This window comes from Polypterus senegalus, chromosome 13 (assembly GCF_016835505.1).
Source record: "Polypterus senegalus isolate Bchr_013 chromosome 13, ASM1683550v1, whole genome shotgun sequence".
NCBI lineage: Eukaryota > Metazoa > Chordata > Cladistia > Polypteriformes > Polypteridae > Polypterus > Polypterus senegalus.
Genome location: NC_053166.1, coordinates 140,281,002 through 140,300,449, shown reverse-complemented (window position 1 = coordinate 140,300,449; position 19,448 = coordinate 140,281,002). Strand labels below are relative to the sequence as shown.

The window sequence follows — 19,448 nt, the reverse complement described above, 5'->3', positions numbered from 1 at the left end:
AAGAAGAATGTGTTCTTTGATACTTGCTGTAGGTCATGTTAGTTTTCGTTTGCTTTATGTATGATATGCCTTTTTCTGGCTTTGCCTGTACTGCTTAAATTAAATTTAATTAGCAGATGCCTTTTCCATTGCGTTCTTAAAGGCAGTAGCAAATAACAACTTAAACACAGGTTACGAGGCTAGACTGGAAATAATAATGTGTTATCCTACTGTGTGATCCATTGTATGGAACTTGAATTTTTTTTTAATCCTTATCTCTAAATGTTGTAATGCTGTAAGTATATAAAATGCCTTAGGATTAAATTCCCTCATGAAATATCCCTTATAAAATATAAACTATACATACTTCATCATTATTAGTATTATTGGTTTATGTTACTTTTTTGAGTATGTAGGGGTTGATGATTTTGCATTAGGGGGTGTGACAGATTGCCTGGCTCATGTGGAATTGGCAGTGGCATGAGAGATAGCTGAGGTCAAGGCACCATTCCAATGAGATCCACATTGGCAGTCAGAGAGCATGTCTCTGGGCCACTAAGGGACAACAGGCCCTGTCAGAGTATTGTGTGTACTCATGAAGGAAATCCATAGCCAACACTAAAACGGGGAGAGTTTATGGGACTACAGAAAAAAATCTATCAATTATGACCCAAGGAAGTACAGGATGGTACAACATACAATATGTAAATGGCCTGTATTTGATATAGCGCCTACTAGAGTTCAAGAACCCCCCTAGGCGCTTCACAACACAACAGTCATTCACCCATTCACACACACATTCACACGCTGGTGATGATAAGCTATTTTGTAGCCACAGCTGCCCTGGGGCGCACTGACAGAGGCGAGGCTGCCGAACACTGGCGCCACCAATCCTTCCGACCACCACCAGCAGGCAAGGTAGGTTAAGTGTCTTGCCCAAGGACACAACAGCTGCATTCTCATGCCGGGAGCCAGGATCGAACCTGCCACCCTCCGATTGCTGGACAACCCGCTCTACCGACTGAGCTACTGCTGCCCTGTAATATATGTTAGTTATATATTCAGTATATAACCCTCAAACAAAACAATGAGTGAAGCCATAAAGGGCTGGTTGAAGTCCATATTTCTTCCTTTTGAACAAGTGAAAACACATGATACCAATCAGGGATAGAGGGGACTGTGCATCCCTTTTAATGGTGATTTCACAAAGGAATAGCAGGAAACTAACAAAATCTATTTTGGAACAATTTGTAGCAATCCATGATTGGTTTTGGGATATAGGAGGAAAACCAAAGTATCCATAGAAATTACCTAATAGACTCAGGAAGAAAAGGAAAGCTCTGTACTAGCATTGAGTTGTTTGGGATTCAGACCCTACCCTTTACAACAACAACAACATTTATTTATATAGCACATTTTCATACAAACAGTAGCTCAAAGTGCTTTACATATTAAAGAATAGAAAAATGAAAGACATAATTATAAAAAAATAAATCAACATTAACATCGAATAAGAGTAAGGTTCAATGGCCAGGGGACAGAAAAACAAAAACTCCAGACGGCTGGAGAAAAAATAAAATCTGTAGGGATTCCAGACCATGATACCGCCCAGTCCCCTCTGGGCATTCTACCTAACATAAATGAAACAGTCCTCTTTGGATTTAGGGTTCTCACGGAAGGGCTTGATGATGATGATGGTCACGTAGACTTCTTCCTTTTAATCCGTCCATCATTGTTGGAGCATCATGAAGCTTTGAGTAGGTGGAGGTGGCGCAGGCCACCACCACAAAGAAACCGGAAAAAGAAACAGAAAAGAGAGTAGGGGTCAGTACCGATTTTAGAGCCACCATGAATAGTTGTTATGATGAATTGAACATACAGAGTATCAGGATTAAGTTAAATTACGATTAAAATGAAGTTATAAAAAGGCCATGTTAAAGTAATGTGTTTTCAGCAGTGTTTTAAAGTGCTCTACTGTATCAGCCTGGCGAATTCCTATTGGCAGGCTATTCCAGATTTTAGGTGCATAACAGCAGAAGGCCGCCTCACCACTTCTTTTAAGTTTTGTTCTTGGAATTCTAAGGAGACACTCATTTGAGGATCTGAGGTTACGATTTGGAATATAAGGTGTCAGACATTCCGATATATAAGATGGGGCGAGATTATTTAAGGCTTTATAAACCATAAGCAGAATTTTAAAGTCAATTCTGAATGACACAGGTAACCAGTGTAGTGACATCAAAACTGGAGTAATGTGTTCTGATTTTCTTTTCCTAGTTAGGATTCTAGCAGCTGCATTCTGCACTAGTTGCAAACGATTTATATCTTTTTTGGGTAGTCCTGAGAGGAGTGCGTTACAGTAATCTAGTCGACTGAAAACAAACGCCTGAATTAATTTCTCAGCATCTTTCAGTGATAAAAGAGGTCTAAGGCAGCAGCCCTACCTAATGCATTATTGTTGTGTCCCCAAACATCAGTAGAGTCAATTCTTTGTTTATTATTCATAAATGTCTGCTATTTTCATTAGCATAGTAGCTGATTTTATTTAGTGCTTTTATGCCTTAAAGCATGATGTACTATATAAATATTGTACAGTAAAGTACTGTATATATATGGGTGATTACATACTAAAGAGCAGTTGTTAATTTTTGATGAGAGTATGATACCTTTAGATGTTGGTATGGGCAGTAAGGTGCCATTCATCTGCTTATTTATTTGATTGCATGGCCTTTTTCAGATGTGTCAACAGTGTAGTGTATGCTAGATCTGTATTGCAGTTATATGGCTTGTAGGTATTTTATAACCTTGGGAGCTATCAAATGATATGGCATAAGGGGTCAAACTATACCAAGGATTGGTAGGAGAGTAGGGTGAACATTTTACTGGCAGGGAGAACAGCTACATTAAAAAAAAAAACTGAGTTGAAAAGAAGTGTTGGAGTGTAGCTAGACACACATAAAGTCATCATTCATTTCATTTATCAATCAATCAATCAACATTTATTTATATAGCACATTTTCATACAAAAAAATGTAGCTCAAAGTGCTTTACAAAATGAATAGAAAAATAGAAGACACAATAAAAAATAAACATAAGTCAACATTAATTAACATAGAATAAGTAAGGTCCGATGGCCAGGGTGGACAGAAAAAAAAAAAAAAAAAAAAACTCCAAAGCTGGAGAAAAAAAATAAAATCTGTAGGGGTTCCAGACCAAGAGACCGCCCAGTCCCCTCTGGGCAATCTACCTAACATAAATCAAACAGTCCTCTTTGTATTTAGGGTTTTCATGGATGGACCTGATGATGATGGTCACGTAGACTTCTGGCTTTCAGTCCATCAATGTTGGTGCATCATGATGCTTTGAGTAGGTGGTGGTGGCGCAGGCCGCCACCACAAAGAAACCGGAAAAAGAAACAGAAGAGAAAGTTGGGGTCAGTATGGAGTTTGGAGCCACTGTGAATAGTTATTATGAAGAATTGAACATACAGAGTATCAGTATTAAGTTAAAGTGAAGTTATAAAAAGGCCATGTTAAAGTATTTATTTAGAGTGATTGTGGTTTTCTAAGTATGCACAAGGTGTGGGAAAAGAATGACTTTTAAGTTGTCCAACCCAAGGACAGAAAAATAATGTAGTGTGGGTTATATGATCACTCAGTTAAGTACTAATCATTATTACCTTCAGCAATGCTGGTAATTTGTTAAAACAATTAGCACCAGTGAGAGATCTCCATTTTTATTTCCAGCCAGGATGGCAGAAATGTGAGGAAATCTGTGCAATTTATGAGTGAAGTTCATTGAAACTCTGTATTAACACATTCACTTTCTCTGTTATAGTTTGAATGTGGCCAAAGACTTACTTTCACAAATAACTTAGATGTGCTTGTTTAAATAAACAAAATAATACAATACAAAACATATATATATTATGTATGTATTTAGACATATAGACAAAAGACAATAACAAACAACACAAAACATAAAATTACGAACACTAAGTTTAGCTTTTCATATTCAATAGAAAAAGTTACATAACGTGAATTCTAGCACGGCTGAGATAGTGAAAATTCAAGCAAAATGACACCTTTTATTGGCTAACTAAAAAGATTACAATATGCAAGCTTTAAAAGGTGTCATTTTGCTTGACTTTTCACTACATTCATAATGGCTAACATGGTACAACACCCTAGCACTACTTGGCTGGGATAGATATTTTCCTCTCTCTTATGTAAAAAGGCCCATAGCTTATGAATCCTGATCTTTCAAGACGGATAAGCTCTTTAGCTAGTTTTTAAGCTTGTTGTGTCTTATACTGTGGCGTTCATTTGCTCACGGCAGCCTCTGCGCTGGGTTACCACCAACCTCCACACAGAGCTCTCTCTCTCTCTCTCTGTGTGAGAGTGTGTCTGAGATGCTGCTGTACGCTTTTTTTTACTGGATTTAGGTTGAGAAACTCTAACCAGAAAATAACCAGAAGGTATCCTTCACAAAGTTATTACCTTACAGTGTTACTAATACCATAATATTTTAGTTGTTTTGGTCCTATCTATTAAATTACAATTAATAATTAACATAATCAGAGTAATACTTATGGTTCAAGGTGAGCAATTCTTTGTTCTTTTCCTGGCTGGCTTTCTCCAGGCACATGAAAGGATCTTCAGTGCGCTTTCTTTCTTAGTTCTGGAGCTTATGTCCTTCTTCGCCTTTGGTCATACCTTCTGGTACTTCAGTTTTATTTTGAGGGTTTTACACACACACACTGTGTCCTCAGTAGCTTGCACGATTATCCCTGCTGCATCACCTAATGATCAGTTAGCCCCCGTCATTATCAAGGCGAATGCGTAGTTTAAGTACGGTCTCTCTCTGTCTTCCTCATACACTTACTGTTCCTCAGCAAGGTTGGACTAATGCCAACCTCATCCAAACTCCAGTACAGACAAGTATTCTACCCTTCCAGTCCAATACAGTTGCAATTTTGAGTAAAGGGATTTCTTCAACCTCTGTTGCAACCTTATCAGCTATGGGTTCTGGCTATGGGTAGCAACAGTTGGACAGGTTGACCTGTATCTTCATGCGAGAAGAGCAGTTAGTTAAGGTGTGGTTAATGTTTTTAAAGGAAGGAATAGTGTCTTGTTATTGGCTTCTTGGGTGTACATAAGCCCATCCTATTGATTGACAACTGGTGTAAAGTTTTGTTCATCAGTGTTGCTTATCCTTGATTTGTGGTCCTTTGTTCAGAAATTGGGTCTCCTGGTAAAATGCATGATGTTATCAAGGGCCAGCAGAAATTTGTTGTTTTGTTATCTTTTTGTGTCTCCCCTGTGTGTGCATGAAAACAGAAAAAAATACTTGGTATCCTAAATGATGCCTCTTCTACAACTGACAAAACAAAGCTTAATTAAAAAATATATATATTTTTTTTGTTTTTTGATCCAGAATGATGGGTTAGTTCCAAGTTAAATGACAAGGAAATGCCACAGAAAATGCCATAAAAAGTTTATTTTACAGGTCTTATTCAGGAAAGTCAAACCTAAGTTTCCCAATCCCACTGAGTCTTCAAATCAAATTTGATGCTCAGGTGGCCATTGTGGAAGAGACGTGCAGCAGCAGTTAGACAAGGTTAAAGAAGTAGCAAGTGTTCTGTTTGGAAAATGAAAATCTCAGCTAAGTATCTTAAGTTATAATGAAAGATTTGTGGAATGGGCATCTTGATAAAATGTATTTTTTTCTTTTGCAATATTTCTAAATATTATTTTCCAAGGTACTACAGTTAACCAAAACAGGCTCTGAATAAAAACTGCTAAAATGGATTGAAAAGTAAAGACATCATTAAATCATGACAAAAACTGAATGATGGCATAAGGGTGTGATACAATAAAGACAGGACATTACAGACAATGTTTTGCATGCACAGGGTTAGAAGTAAAACATAAAATTGATTTGTGCAACCCACAGGGTCATATCACCAGCCTTCAAGAATTGCTGTTGCCCCAATACTCCTACCTCTGGATCAGACCCTCTGTGTCAAGGGATGAGTTACTAAAAGTTTCAGCTGAAGTAGATACAATCATTCAGCTTGTTTTGAAGTAAGTATGTTAATGGTAAAATTGAATGAAAAATGACTAAAGAAAATCTGTTAAATTCAAATTAGGCTTATGTGCTGATTTTAGAAGATATTTAAGCATTAGGTGCTTATGCATTTTTTGAATTTCCACACTTTCACTATCTTATGTCAATTTTTTAAGAAGAGCTTAAACATAAAGTTGCTTAATGCATACTATTTTTCTCTCACCTATATATATATATATACTGTATATACTGTATGTATATATATATATATATATATATATATATATATATATATATATATATATATATATATATATATATACAAATAGTAATATCCTTCTTAATTTCAGCCTCAATTAAACATTGTATTTTTGCCACTGTTTATTCTAACTACTTACAGTTGTTAATGGAAGTGTCTGTGAAAACATGTGGCTTGCTAAAAATAGGCTTGCATGAAAAGGAGTGTGTAATTTCACAGCAAGAGAACAACGCCCATTAATCAACGTTTTACTCAAAATTCTTGATTTTATTAGCTGTAGTTTACATTTGTATCACAATATTACCATGTGTTTGTCATGTCCTTTACTGGATATCAGAGGTGATCAGCATTTCTTTTTACATAATCATGCACATCTAATTTCTTCCAGCTGTTATGGTGTAAAAAAAGATAATTGAAGTGTAGGGTTCAAATCACAAGAGCATACTGTATATTAATCGAACAACATTTGGTAAGATATGTAGTTCAGACATTTTTATGAACAGTTGACAATTATTATTGGTCTTTCTGTGCATCTGTTTTGTACTTACAATTTTTAGAATTTATTAAATAGCCAGTGTTTGTGTGTTTTTTTAGACTGATTGATGTGGATAGTGCAAATTTAACAACTGAAACAATTAATACAGAACTGAAGGCTCTGCAGAAGAAGGTGAACAACACTAACTATGGCACCATGATGAAAGTCATTCGGCTTGTGTTAAGTGGACAACAGGTTTGTCATTGGACTTCTCAGAAATGAAAAGTAATTAAAAAAAAGTATTAGCCAAGGATTACATTAGCAGAACAGAAAATAATGTTTATTTCTCTATATATAAAGCATATATTTTCATGCCTTATGTGTAGTAGAATATTTTGAAATGTCCTGTTGCCATTACTGCAATGGGTTGACGCCCTGCCTGGGATTTGTTCCTGCCTTGTGCTCTGTGCTGGCTGGGATTGGCTACAGCAGACCCCCATGACCCTGTGGTAGGATATAGCGGGTTAGAAAATGACTGACTGACTTACTGTTCCCGTTAATAATGGGAAACCATTTAGGGGGCACAGCATATTTTTAAAATTCTTTATTAGTTACCAACCCAGGCTGTTCTTTGTCAATAGCAAAGGCTTACTATTGAGTAGATAGATAGATAGATAGTATAACTATAAGGAGGCACCACTGAGCCCCAAACCACAGACACCCAACCCAATTCCGAGTGCAAATAAAGGGTATTTATTTGTTACCACCTCCATGTTCACCAGAATATACCAAACCATCTATTTCTTCTGTCCTTCCTTCAAGTGAATGTTGCTCACTGCCTCCCAGCTCTGATTCATCAAGGTGAGGCCACAAGCTTGTACTTCTTGTCTTCAACTCCCATACCACCCTGCGGGTGTCTTAACTGGGTTTGGCCTGGAGGGACACTGCCACCTACTGTGTGGGGGAATGAATAGCTTTCGGCCCTCCCGTTTACCCAGTCCATCCATCATACTCTTTCTATACCAGAATGAAGAGTGTAAGGCGTTCCGGCTGAGTCAAGTCTCATCTCCTGCCATCCTTCCACTATGGCCTCCGATCCAGGCAAGAAATCCCGTTCCATCATAACTGGGATGCTTGTTCTTACCCCATGGCACTTACAATAGATAGACACATAGATAGTTACATTTATGTAATTCTTTTCAGTCTACCCTGCCATTCATCTTTCTTATTTTGTAAAAATAAATTCCATCTGTTCTGACAGAATCTATGCAATACAGCAACAACATATGTAAACCAGCCAATATGATCATTTTCAATCTTTATTAAAGTGTTTTATTTTACTAAAGGATTATGCTAGAAAGGTGTCCTGGAATTGCTTGCTAACTGATCAAAACTATTTCATTTTACAGCAGGGTCCTAGTGTTGCTGAGATGATGATATCCTTAGGACCTAAGGAAGTCTGCAGTCGCTTACAGCGAGTATCCTGCAGCAAATGAGAAGACTGCACAGTAATGAGAGGTTCCATTCCACATCCCAAAAAAGCCAGCTGGATTAATAAAAACAACTATAAAACATATCTTGAACTATGCCTATGCTTGAGGGCTTGTATTTTGCTTTTGCAGTAAAACTATCACCATCCTGTTAGCTTTCTAAACCATGCTTTTTGGAAGTGTTCTAAAGTCATCAGTGTATAAAATAATTCTGTATATACAGTAGAAAGAATGAAAATGAAATACACAATAAACAGTAATACAGTAATCGTTCCCTGCTTTTTCATGTTTTTAATGTAAGAAACAAAAGTACTAGTAATGTGAAATTCTGTTTACTGGAGTTATATCTCCTTTTGACATTATGTGCAATAAATATAAAAAAACTTTTTCAAACAGTTTTTTTTACAGCTCTATGAGGAATATAATTTTAACAGCAATAAACTTAAAAAGTGTTTTGAAAGATTTGGATTTTGTTTGTAGTAAACATTAGTCCTTCCATTTCCCAACTGCTATTACAACATCTGGGTCTTTGAGAACTGAAGTCTATCTCAGCAGCAATGGCACAAAGTAGGAACCAGAAGTGGATTGGTAGTCAGTCCTTTGCAAAAACACTTACAGACTTAGCAGTAAATCAAATGAGTTCTGCGTTCCTAATTAATAACATCCTGTGCCACCACACGTCTTGTTCCCTCAAGTTACAGTCCTCTATAAATAAAAACAGGTTTAACTTTTAAATTTCATCTCATGTATAAGAGACTTATATCAACCAAGAAAGAAAGAACCAAACAAACAAGAAAGAATTAACTTGGCTAGACTTGTGTCAAAAATGATTTTAGCATAACTGAGCAGCAAAAATTCTATCTAATTCATGCATTTTATAACCCATGAACTTTCCTTGAAATGTTTGAGGCAAGCGATGGCCTATTATAGCACCATCAGAATCAAGGCAGGAACCAACTGTGGACTGCAGTTCACCACAGTGTGTGTACACGTGTCACAAATTAGGCCAAAGTCAAGAATATGCAGAAAGAAACAATTTAACCACTGCGCATCCATACGTGCACAACAAGTGGATACCATTTGAAGTAAAACACAATATAACTACAAACTTACAAGCAGCACCTGAATAGATAATAATGCATTCATTCATATTAAAGCTAATGTTAATCATAATCAGTTACTTCAAAGTGACTAATGCGTCAAGTCTCACCTGCACATTCTACGACAACTTCACATCTCTGTGATTGAAGAAGTGTTATTTTTTGTAAGGATTTTTTAGTGTAATTGCCCCCTATTAACAAATATGGCTATGTGTGTGAGTATGCCATGTGATGAACTGTTGCTTTGTTTAGTATTGGTTCCTGCCTCGACCACCATGCTGGCATGCTGCTTGCCTGTCTGTGAGGTGGAATAGGATAAGTGGATTAGAAAATGAGTAAAAGCTACCAAAAAATGCAAAAAAAAAAAAAAAAAGTGTTACGCAAGTTTCATATTTAACTAATGCAGGTGAACAGCACATTGTTTACCAGATGTACAAGTAGGAGTCATAAAATACTAAATGCATAAAGTCTACTGCACAACATAAACAGAATGCAGACTGCAGTGAAACTTTATGACTGCAAGCAGTTTCAGTAAGTGGTACAAAATTTATAGCCTTAAATATTAAGTGATATTCAAACTGAAGTAATGACTTGTGACTTTTTTTTATAAATACTACAGTCTGACCAATGTGTTTTATTTGTTTTATATACAAATTAAAATGGTAATACATTAATTTAAAAAAACAAATATTGGATATTATTCTAATATGTAATTTTATTTTAAACTCTCTGGCTCACATAGAAAAATAACAATAATAATAAAAACGAATAATAATAATTATATAATATATATATAATATACAGGTGCCGGTCATAAAATTAGAATATCATGACAAAGTTGATTTATTTCAGTAATTCCATTCAAAAAGTGAAACTTGTATATTAGATTCATTCATTACACACAGACTGATGTATTTCAAATGTTTATTTCTTTTAATTTTGATGATTATAACTGACAACTAATGAAAGTCCCAAATTCGGTATCTCGGAAAATTTGAATATCAATTAAGACCAATGCAAAAAAAGGATTTTTAAAAATGTTGGCCAGCTGAAAGGTATGAACATGAAAAGTATGAGCATGTACAGCACTCAATATTTAGTTGGGGCTCCTTCGGCCTGGATTACTGCAGCAATGCGGCGTGGCATGGAGTCGATCAGTCTGTGGCACTGCTCAGGTGTTATGAAAGCCCATGTTGCTCTGATAGTGGCCTTCAGCTCTTCTGAATTATTGGGTCTGGCGTATTGCATCTTCCTCTTCACAATATCCCATAGATTTTCTATGGGGTTAAGGTCAGGCGAGTTTGCTGGCCAATCAAGAACAGGGATACCATGGTCCTTAAACCAGGTACTGGTAGTTTTGGCACTGTGTGTAGGTGCCAGGTCCTATTTGAAAATGAAATCTGCATCTCTATAATGTTCGTCAGCAGCAGGAAGCATGAAGTGCTCTAAAACTTCCTGTTAGACGGCTGCGTTGACCTTGGACCTCAGAAAACACAATGAACCAACACCAGCAAATGACATGGCACCCCAAACCATCACTGACTGTGGAAACTTTACACTGGACCTCAAGCCACGTGGATTCTGTGCCTCTCCTCTCTTCCTCCAGACTCTGGGACCTTGATTTCCAAAGGAAATGCAAAATTTACTTCCATCAGAGAACATAACTTTGGACCACTCGGCAGCAGTCCAGTCCTGTTTTGTCTTTAGCCCAGGCGAGATGCTTCCGACGCCGTCTCTTGTTCAAGAGTGACTTGACACAAGGAATGCGACCGCTGAAACCCATGTCTTGCATACGTCTGTGTGTGGTGGTTCTTGAAGCACTGACTCCAGCTGCAGTCCACTCTTTGTGAATCTCCCCCACAATTTTAAATGGGTTTTGTTTCACAATCCTCTCCAGGGTGCGGTTATCCCTATTGCTTGTACACTTTTTTCTACCACATCTTGTCCTTCCCTTCACCTCTCTATTAATGTGCTTGGACACAGAGCTCTGTGAACAGCCAGCCTCTTTAGGAATGACCTTTTGTGTCTTGCCCTCCTTGTGCAAGGTGTCAATGGTCGTCTTTTGGACAACTGTCAAGTCAGCAGTCTTCCCCATGATTGTGTAGCCTACAGAACTAAACTGAGAGACCATTTAAAGGCTTTTGCAGGTGTTTTGAGTTAATTAGCTGATTAGAGTGTGGCACCAGGTGTCTTCAATATTGAACCTTTTCACAATATTCTAATTTTCTGAGATACTGAATTTGGGACTTTCATTAGTTGTCAGTTATAATCATCAAAATTAAAAGAAATAAACATTTGAAATACATCAGTCTGTGTGTAATGAATGAATCTAATATACAAGTTTCACTTTTTGAATGGAATTACTGAAATAAATCAACTTTTTCATGATATTCTAATTTTATGACCGGCACCTGTATATGTATATATATTATATATGTAATAATAATAATGATTTGATATTTGTCATTAGATATTTAAAAAACTCAAATATGCTGTCTATCCTTGCACATGTAATATTTGATTAAACTCCTTTTTTCAGCATTAACAACTTTTAATCTTTTTAGGGTGGGTGTCTACCAGTTTTGCACACTGGGCAGGAGTGATGATTGCCTGTTCTTCTTGATAGATTTACACTGGATAATTCAAGTTACCAGAGGAGTTGTCATGGCATGCCTTTTGCAGATCTTGTCAGTGCTACTCAGTGGGAATGAGGACGGAACTTTGATTAGATCACTCATAAACACTCCACTTTTAATATATAAGCCACCTAAATGTTGCAGCAACCTTGTTCTTGAGGGTGGCTGTCCTTTGGAGAGATGACTTCTAAGCTTTTAGCAGGCTGCAGCTCCTTTTCAATGTTTCTTGTATGGTGCTCCATCCAATTTTTTTTTAAATTCTAACATGCTGTTCATTAATGGCTGGAGTCACCACAGGAGTAATATTTCTTGATGTAAGGATAATTTTAGATTCGTGAAATGTATACAGGCTTGGCTGACCAAAATAAGTTTTCCAAAGCACAGCAAGTTTGATTTTGTTCCTTATTGCTAAGTAAGATTATTCCTTTGGAGTAACAGTTCCTCCCATAAAACCTCTTGTATAGACCTGTATTAGGCAAACATTTTAGATGCATTTTTCTCAAATACATTTATTTTACTCTTACTAACAGAGATCTGTAGATCTGTCAGAGTGATGGTTTGATTCTCAGTGATTTTACTCACAAGTTTTCCATTTTCAATGCCATTTTATTCTTGACATACAGTTTATTCTAGGCCATGATAGGGTGGAGTGATACAGCATCCAGTTCTTGATTACTCTGATCGAGATCCAGATACATCAATATAGTTTTTCTTATAACCTTTTTCTGTTTCACTGCATTTTTATTAGTTTGCATCTACTTTGCTTAGAATCTTCTTTAGGCTTAATACCCATAGCTTTTCTTTAGGTACTCTGTATCAGCATGATTACATATACAGTATGGTTAAAAGATATACAGCAAACACCTCATCTCATCTTCCAAACCCACTTTTCCTGGTGAGGGTTATGGTGTATACAACAAACATAAATCATAAAGCTGTAAGAACCATGAGGGAATGTTTAGAGAGAACTATACATTTACACCAATCAGCCACAACATTAAAACTACTGATGGTGAAATAAGTGACATTAATAATCTCATTACAGTGGTACCTGTCAAGGGGTGGGATATATTAGGCAGGATGTGAGCAACTTTGACAAAGGCCAATTTGTGATGGCTAGACCACTGGGTCTGAGCATCTCCAAAATAGAAGGTCTTCTGGTGTGTTCCAGGTGCAGTGATTAGTACCTACCAAAAGTGGTCCAAGAAAGGACAACTGTTGAACTGGAGAGACGGTGTCATGAGTACCCAAGGCTTATTGATGCATGCTGGGAGTGAAAGATAACCTGTCGTAGCACAAATTGCTGAAAAACCTAATGTTGGCCAAGAGAGGAAGGTGTCAGAATGCACAGTGCATTGCAGCTTGCTGCATATGGGGTTGTGTAGCTGCAGACTGGTCAGAGAACCAATGCTGATTCCTGTCCAATGCCGAAATCTCCTACAAAGAGCATGTGAATGTCAGGTCTGGACCATAGAGCAATGGAAGAAGGTGGCCTGGGGCCATGTGTTCTTTTACATCTTCTGGATGAATGGGTGTGTGTGTCTTTTTCCTGAGGAGGAGATGGCAGCAGGATGCATTATGAGAAGAATGTAAGCCGGCAAAATCAAGATAATGCACTGGACAAAGTTCTGTTGGGAAACCTTGGGTCCTGGCATTTATGTGGATGTTACTTTGATACATATCACCTACGTAAAGGTTGCTACAGACTATGTACTGTACACCCCTTCATGGCGACGATATTCCCTGATGGCAGCGACCTGTTCCAGCAGGATAATGCACCCTGCCACACTGCAAAAATTGTTGTGGAATCCTCTGAGGGAGATGACAACACGTTCAAGATGTTGACTTGGCCTCCAAATTCCACAGATCTCAATCCGATCAAGCATCAGATCCATGGAGGCCCCGCTTTGCAACTTACAAGACTTAAATGATCTGCTGCTCAGTTCTTGGTGCCAGATAGCACAGGACACCTTCAGAGGTCTTCTGGAGTTCATGCCTGAACAAGTCAAAGTTGTTTTGATGGCACAAGGGGGACCTACACAATTTAATGTTGTGGCGGATCTGTGTATATATATTTTTATTGTCCAAGTTCCAAATGTCCTAGTCTTCTGAAATGGATCAGTACACTGGCCAAAGACAATAGTGTCAAGTGAAAATAAAAGATGTACGATTAGGTGCATCATCCACTCCAATGCCAACAAAATAAATAGAATGTGAAAGTCTTAGTAACAGCCAAACAAAACAATGTTTACAATTAATTAAAACAGTATGTGAAAGCATTATAAATATTAATAGAAGATATCTTATCCTTGATGTCATCCATCCATCTATCTTCTAAACCCAGGGGTCTCAGGGATGCTGGACCCTATCCCAGAAAGCACTGGGCACAAGGCTGGCATAATTCCTCTACAGGGCACCAGTCCAGTTAGGGTAATACTTAAATAGCACAGGGCTAGCAAACATCTTAAAATTGTTTCACAGTCATGAATTTTTCTTAATGCAGTAGGATCTTCTGTCACCCAAACTTAATTCAATCAAGCATCTTTGGAATATGAACAACCAAATTTTTTAATGTTGAAATCCACCACCAGCTAACCTGCGACAACTAGAGCTTAATTTACCAATCCCATAATTGCAATTTCAACATTTTTTTGAGTCCATACCCTAACAAATTTAGTCTGTCCTGGGGCTAAACAGATAAAGCCAACTCTTTATTGGTTTGGTAGCCACTATCTGCATTATAATGTTATTTTACTTTTTTTTTTTTAACAAACAAAAATCAATTTTCACTCTGTGTACCACTCACTCCAACAAGCTCATAATCTTATAAATCCTTATGGTGTTCGGCAGAAGTGTATGATCCAAGCACATTTCTCCAGTTTTGATGTCACTACACTGGTTACCTGTGTCATTCGGAATTGACTTTAAAATCGCACTTATAATTTACAAAGCCTTACATAATCTCGCTCCATCTTATATTTCGGAATGCCTGACACCTTACATTCCACATCGTAACCTTAGATCTTCAAATGAGCGTCTGCTTTGAATTCCAAGAGCTAAACTTAAAAGAAGTGGTGAGGCGGACCTTCTGCTGTTATGCACCTAAAATCTGGAATAGCCTGCCAATAGGAACTCGCCAGGATGATACAGTGGAGCACTTTAAAAAACTGCTGAAAGCACATTACTTTAACATGGCTTTCTCATAGCTTCATCTTAGTTTAATCCTGATGCTCTGCATATTCAATTATTTATCATTACTATTAATGGTGGCTCCAAAATCCGTACTAACCCCTATTCTCTCTTCTGTTCTTTTTCTGGTTTTCTGTGCACCACCACCACCTAATCAAAGCACCATGATGTCCCTACATTGATGGATTAAAGGCCAGAAGTCCACGTGACCGTCATCGTCAAGTCCTTCCATGAGAACCCTGAATACAATGAGGACTGATCATTTATGTTAGGTAGAATGCCTAGAGGGGGCTTGGCTGTCTCATGGCCTGGAACCCCTGCAGATTTAATTTTTTCTCCAGCCATCTGGAGTTTTTTTTTTTTTGTCCTCCCTGGCCATCAGACCTTACTTTTATTCTACATTAATTAGTGTTCTCTTATTTTAATTCTTATTAAAGTGCATCATGTAAAGCACTTTGAGCTACATTATTTGTATGAAAATGTGCAATATAAATAAAGGTTGTTGTTGTTGATTACAAAACAGCCCAGAAAATAATTTCTGATTAACTAAACTGGTGATCCAGGCAGTGCATGATGTCTTACCAAGTCCAGCAAACCTTCCTACCTGGGGCAAGAGTGAGACAGCGACTTGCCCCTTATGCTCAGGAAGGGGGTCGTTAGAAGCAGCAGCCCAAAAGCCCTGGGAGATGGTCACTGTTGTTGGTGACATGACCAGATGTTAAAAGCAGTGGTGAATATTCTTTCCTTACCAACAAGCATCATCGGCCCCCCCAGCAAAAACATCATCTTTGTGAGGGCAGGCAATAAGTCCCATTTACAGTCCAAATCACTGGCCGGCCTACTTCACTCTGCGCAAGACTGGCAGCTAATGGTAGATCTGGGTAAACAACTTTAGTTCCCTGTGCACATTGCAATAACATCGCAACGATCAGACATAGTTGTGCTGTCAGAAGCCACAAAACAACTACTTATTTTAGAACTCACTGTGCCCTGGGAGGTTCGCATAAAGGAGTCATAGGAAAAGAAGTATGCAAAGTACAAGGACCTTGTGGAGCAGTACCAGAGACAAGGATGATGAGTTTGTTCCCTACCAGTGAAGTGGGCTGTAGGGGCTTTGCTGGTCACTCACTATGTAGAGAGCCTTTACTCTGCTCGGCATGACAGGGGTTGAAAAATGGATGGCAATCAGAGCCATCACAGAAACTGCAGAAAGAGCCTCAAGATGGCTCTGGATAAAGAGGAGCAATCTGTGGATTACAACTACTGGGACTCAAGTCGGAGACTGACCACCTGGGTGAGGGTGTCTGATGTTGCGAGACCTGAATCACCCAATGAGGCCATGATACATTACTGATGATGCGCCTTGGTGCATCTGTAGGATGTATTTTAACATACTGGGATGAAACCAAACATCAAGCACTCTTACAGAAATACCACACTGTTAGGTTCAAGCAGTGTTTAAACAGATTAGAACATATGTACTGTAAATATTTGTATTTTCTGATGTAATGCAATCTCCTGGATGCATAGTAACTACAATATTTGTGCCAAGGCAGTGATTTTCAACCGCTGGTCTGGAAGAACTTTTCTGCTGGTCCGTGAAATAGTTATTGCTGCCTATATGCCAGGATCACGTGGCTGTGTGGAGCAGGACAGAGCTTCCTGGGACCCCAAGGAGCTATGGAGGGGGCAGCTTCATTATTTTGGTCTGCGAGTGTTGCATTAGCTTGCCTGTCAACAACGCACGCATCTTCTTTGCACATACTTTGTTGTGGTATTTTGGAAAGCAAGTTATTTCTTGTGTCATTGTGCTGTACAATTTTAAATCCTACAAAATAGTAAGAAAAAAACCTTTTAACCTTCTTTAAAAGCGATAACAACAGTCAGTGATGACACCATGATGTAAGCCAAGTGCTTCAAGTTTAAAGGTAACGGTGACAAAGTGATCTGTTAATAATTTGGAATGTGTGGCAGAAACAAAAAAAAAAAGAAAAGGAAACTTTGTTAGGTATTACGTTAAGGATTACTTAAAGTCTGGTTTCCCTGTAGCCCCAGGCTGGCAGTGAACTATTGCCATGGCTATTCAATTTTCACTCCTACTTTCTACTAGCTATTTGTGTGAGAAGCCTTTTTCAGCCATATCACTGATTAAAACAAACAGAGAGACCTAATGGATGTCAATGTGGCATTTCGTCTCTCGGAAGCAACATTGTGCCCGTCTTAATGTGTGGGCACTGGCCAGGTGCCGAATGGACTACAGGGGCCCACGATGTTTCTGATGCCTATGTATGTTTTTATTTTACTATCAAAACAGGGGCCCCATCACATTACTTTGCCAAAGGGGGGGGGGTTATGATGCCATTAAGTTATCAAGTATTCTTGCAAAGAAGCAACAGCAAATTTTGAACTAGCTTTATTTAAATTAAATATTGCACTCGAAAACTTTCAGTTCTATTCTGTTATATTCCGTTTAAACTCTTTTATTGGCATTTTTTACTGCTTGGTTTCTAGTTAATTTATTGTAATTTCATTGTACTGTACTATATTTAAAAACGAATACAATATACTATGTAGCCTAATGTTTTTTTTTCTGCCTTAGCGATTCCAGAAATAATTCTCCTATTTTCACCGGCCCCCCAAGTACAGAAAGTTTGAAAAGCACTACACTACGGTGTACTGATCCATAACTTAAGTTTTGAAAGATAATAACTAGCTCATGCTCAAAAGCGAAAGCTCCTTAGCGCTAGAGGTCTGCTGCCTCGGCACTTCCCCAACATGAAATCTTGTCACATGCTCCATGAAGCGCTCTCGCTGCGGCCTCGGGGAGTAGCCGGCGCGCTGTCCTGAAAGGTGCAAGCAGACGATTTCTCGGCCCGAGAAATGGAGCTCCAGGACTTGGCGGCCACCGGCGCCACTGGAAATGCTTTGGAATCGTGGCTCAGTAAGTTCAGCTGGAGGCAAAAGGGTGCGCGCAGAGCCTGGAAGCTGCCGTCGGGAGCGCGAGGCAAGACAAGGCGGAGGAAGTTAATGGCAGGGGAGAGCCGCGGGCGTTACACGAAAACTTAAAAAAAAAGTGAACGAATCGGCAAACCTTTCGGCTTGTCCGTCCGGAGACGACTTTCCGGGTTGATGTCGCTTGACTAGGACGGGAGGGAGTTGGGCATTTATTTTTGAAGAGATGGAAGTTTTTAGCGCGTTTCGACATGACTGCAAACTGTACCGAATGTCTAAAACTGTATGAAAATGCACTTGTAAAGTGTTGAGCGAGTAACAGAAGTGGAGTAGATTAATTTTTGAAAGTTGGCGAAAAGTGTCTAGCAATGTTCCTTCTAATTGCATTGCCTTGCAGCAGGGTTCTGTTAAAGGAAGGAAGGATGGATGATGGACACCCACGAGCGGGGAGTCGCGTGATTGCAGGTCACACGTCGGATCTCTAGAACAGCCACGACTGTCACAAGGGGAACGTAAGATCGTCACTTCCCCACTGGGTGGCAGTCTGCTCATTTTTTTGTTGTTGCGGTTACGGTGCACACGTAAGGACACGGGTGTCGTGTGTTCCATCAGTCTTAAAAGTTCCAAATAACACGTCTTTTATATGACGAGTCGAGTGTCGTTCAATTTGCTTCCACTTTTCAGTTTACAAAATATCTGGCTACTTTGAGCAATGACTGTTTTCACCCCTTAAAATATACTCTTCTAGTGTCCGTCCTCTCTGAGTACTTGAGAAATATGACCGAAAACATATTTTAATATAAATATGGCGAAAAAGTCTTGTTTTAAGCTCCGGATGTGCTTTGTAATACAGTACTTATATTATTCTCAGACTGCATAATTCAATTTAGGGTAACCCTGGAGCTCCAAGTAGGTGGTTTTTACTCCAATGGGCGCCGATATAATCTAATTGTAGACCTGCAAAGCTCTGCCTGGCTACACTGTGGTTAAGATTAGGGTTGTGGGGAGTTGTCTGACTGAAATAATGATGACTGTCCATTAAGTCAGTTCCAGGTATTTAGAGCTCCAGGATGGTGGCTTCAAACTGCAGAGATACGTATTTTGGGGCATTTAGTCTTGGGGGGAGGAGGGGATATGGTAAATTATTTGTGCCAGATTGAAATTCAGTCCAACGTGTAAACTACATTGCAGTGCAATGCAAATACATATGGTGCATTTAATTTTGGCACAATTTTATTGTGTTATAATTAAAAACATATCTACCAAATGATCAATTGCTTCTCACTAACGGCACACAAT

The 19,448-nt window shown here is 38.5% G+C and overlaps 2 protein-coding genes across 2 annotated transcripts in view; both read left to right on the top strand.

Moving 5' to 3' along the window:
- Nucleotides 1-8,307, top strand: part of ears2 (glutamyl-tRNA synthetase 2, mitochondrial) — a 32,783-nt gene extending 24,476 nt beyond the window's left edge. Inside the window, exons 7-9 of the mRNA XM_039775141.1 lie at nucleotides 5,935-6,065; nucleotides 6,902-7,037; nucleotides 8,192-8,307. Coding sequence (XP_039631075.1) covers nucleotides 5,935-6,065; nucleotides 6,902-7,037; nucleotides 8,192-8,278 — 354 coding nt within the window. The 3' untranslated portion in view covers nucleotides 8,279-8,307. The remainder of the gene's footprint in view (nucleotides 1-5,934; nucleotides 6,066-6,901; nucleotides 7,038-8,191) is intronic.
- Nucleotides 8,308-17,945: 9,638 nt separating this feature from the next.
- LOC120542215 (ADP-ribosylation factor-binding protein GGA1-like) overlaps nucleotides 17,946-19,448 on the top strand; it is a 59,155-nt gene continuing 57,652 nt past the window's right edge. The window contains exon 1 of the mRNA XM_039774513.1: nucleotides 17,946-18,138. Coding sequence (XP_039630447.1) covers nucleotides 18,078-18,138 — 61 coding nt within the window. The 5' untranslated portion in view covers nucleotides 17,946-18,077. The remainder of the gene's footprint in view (nucleotides 18,139-19,448) is intronic.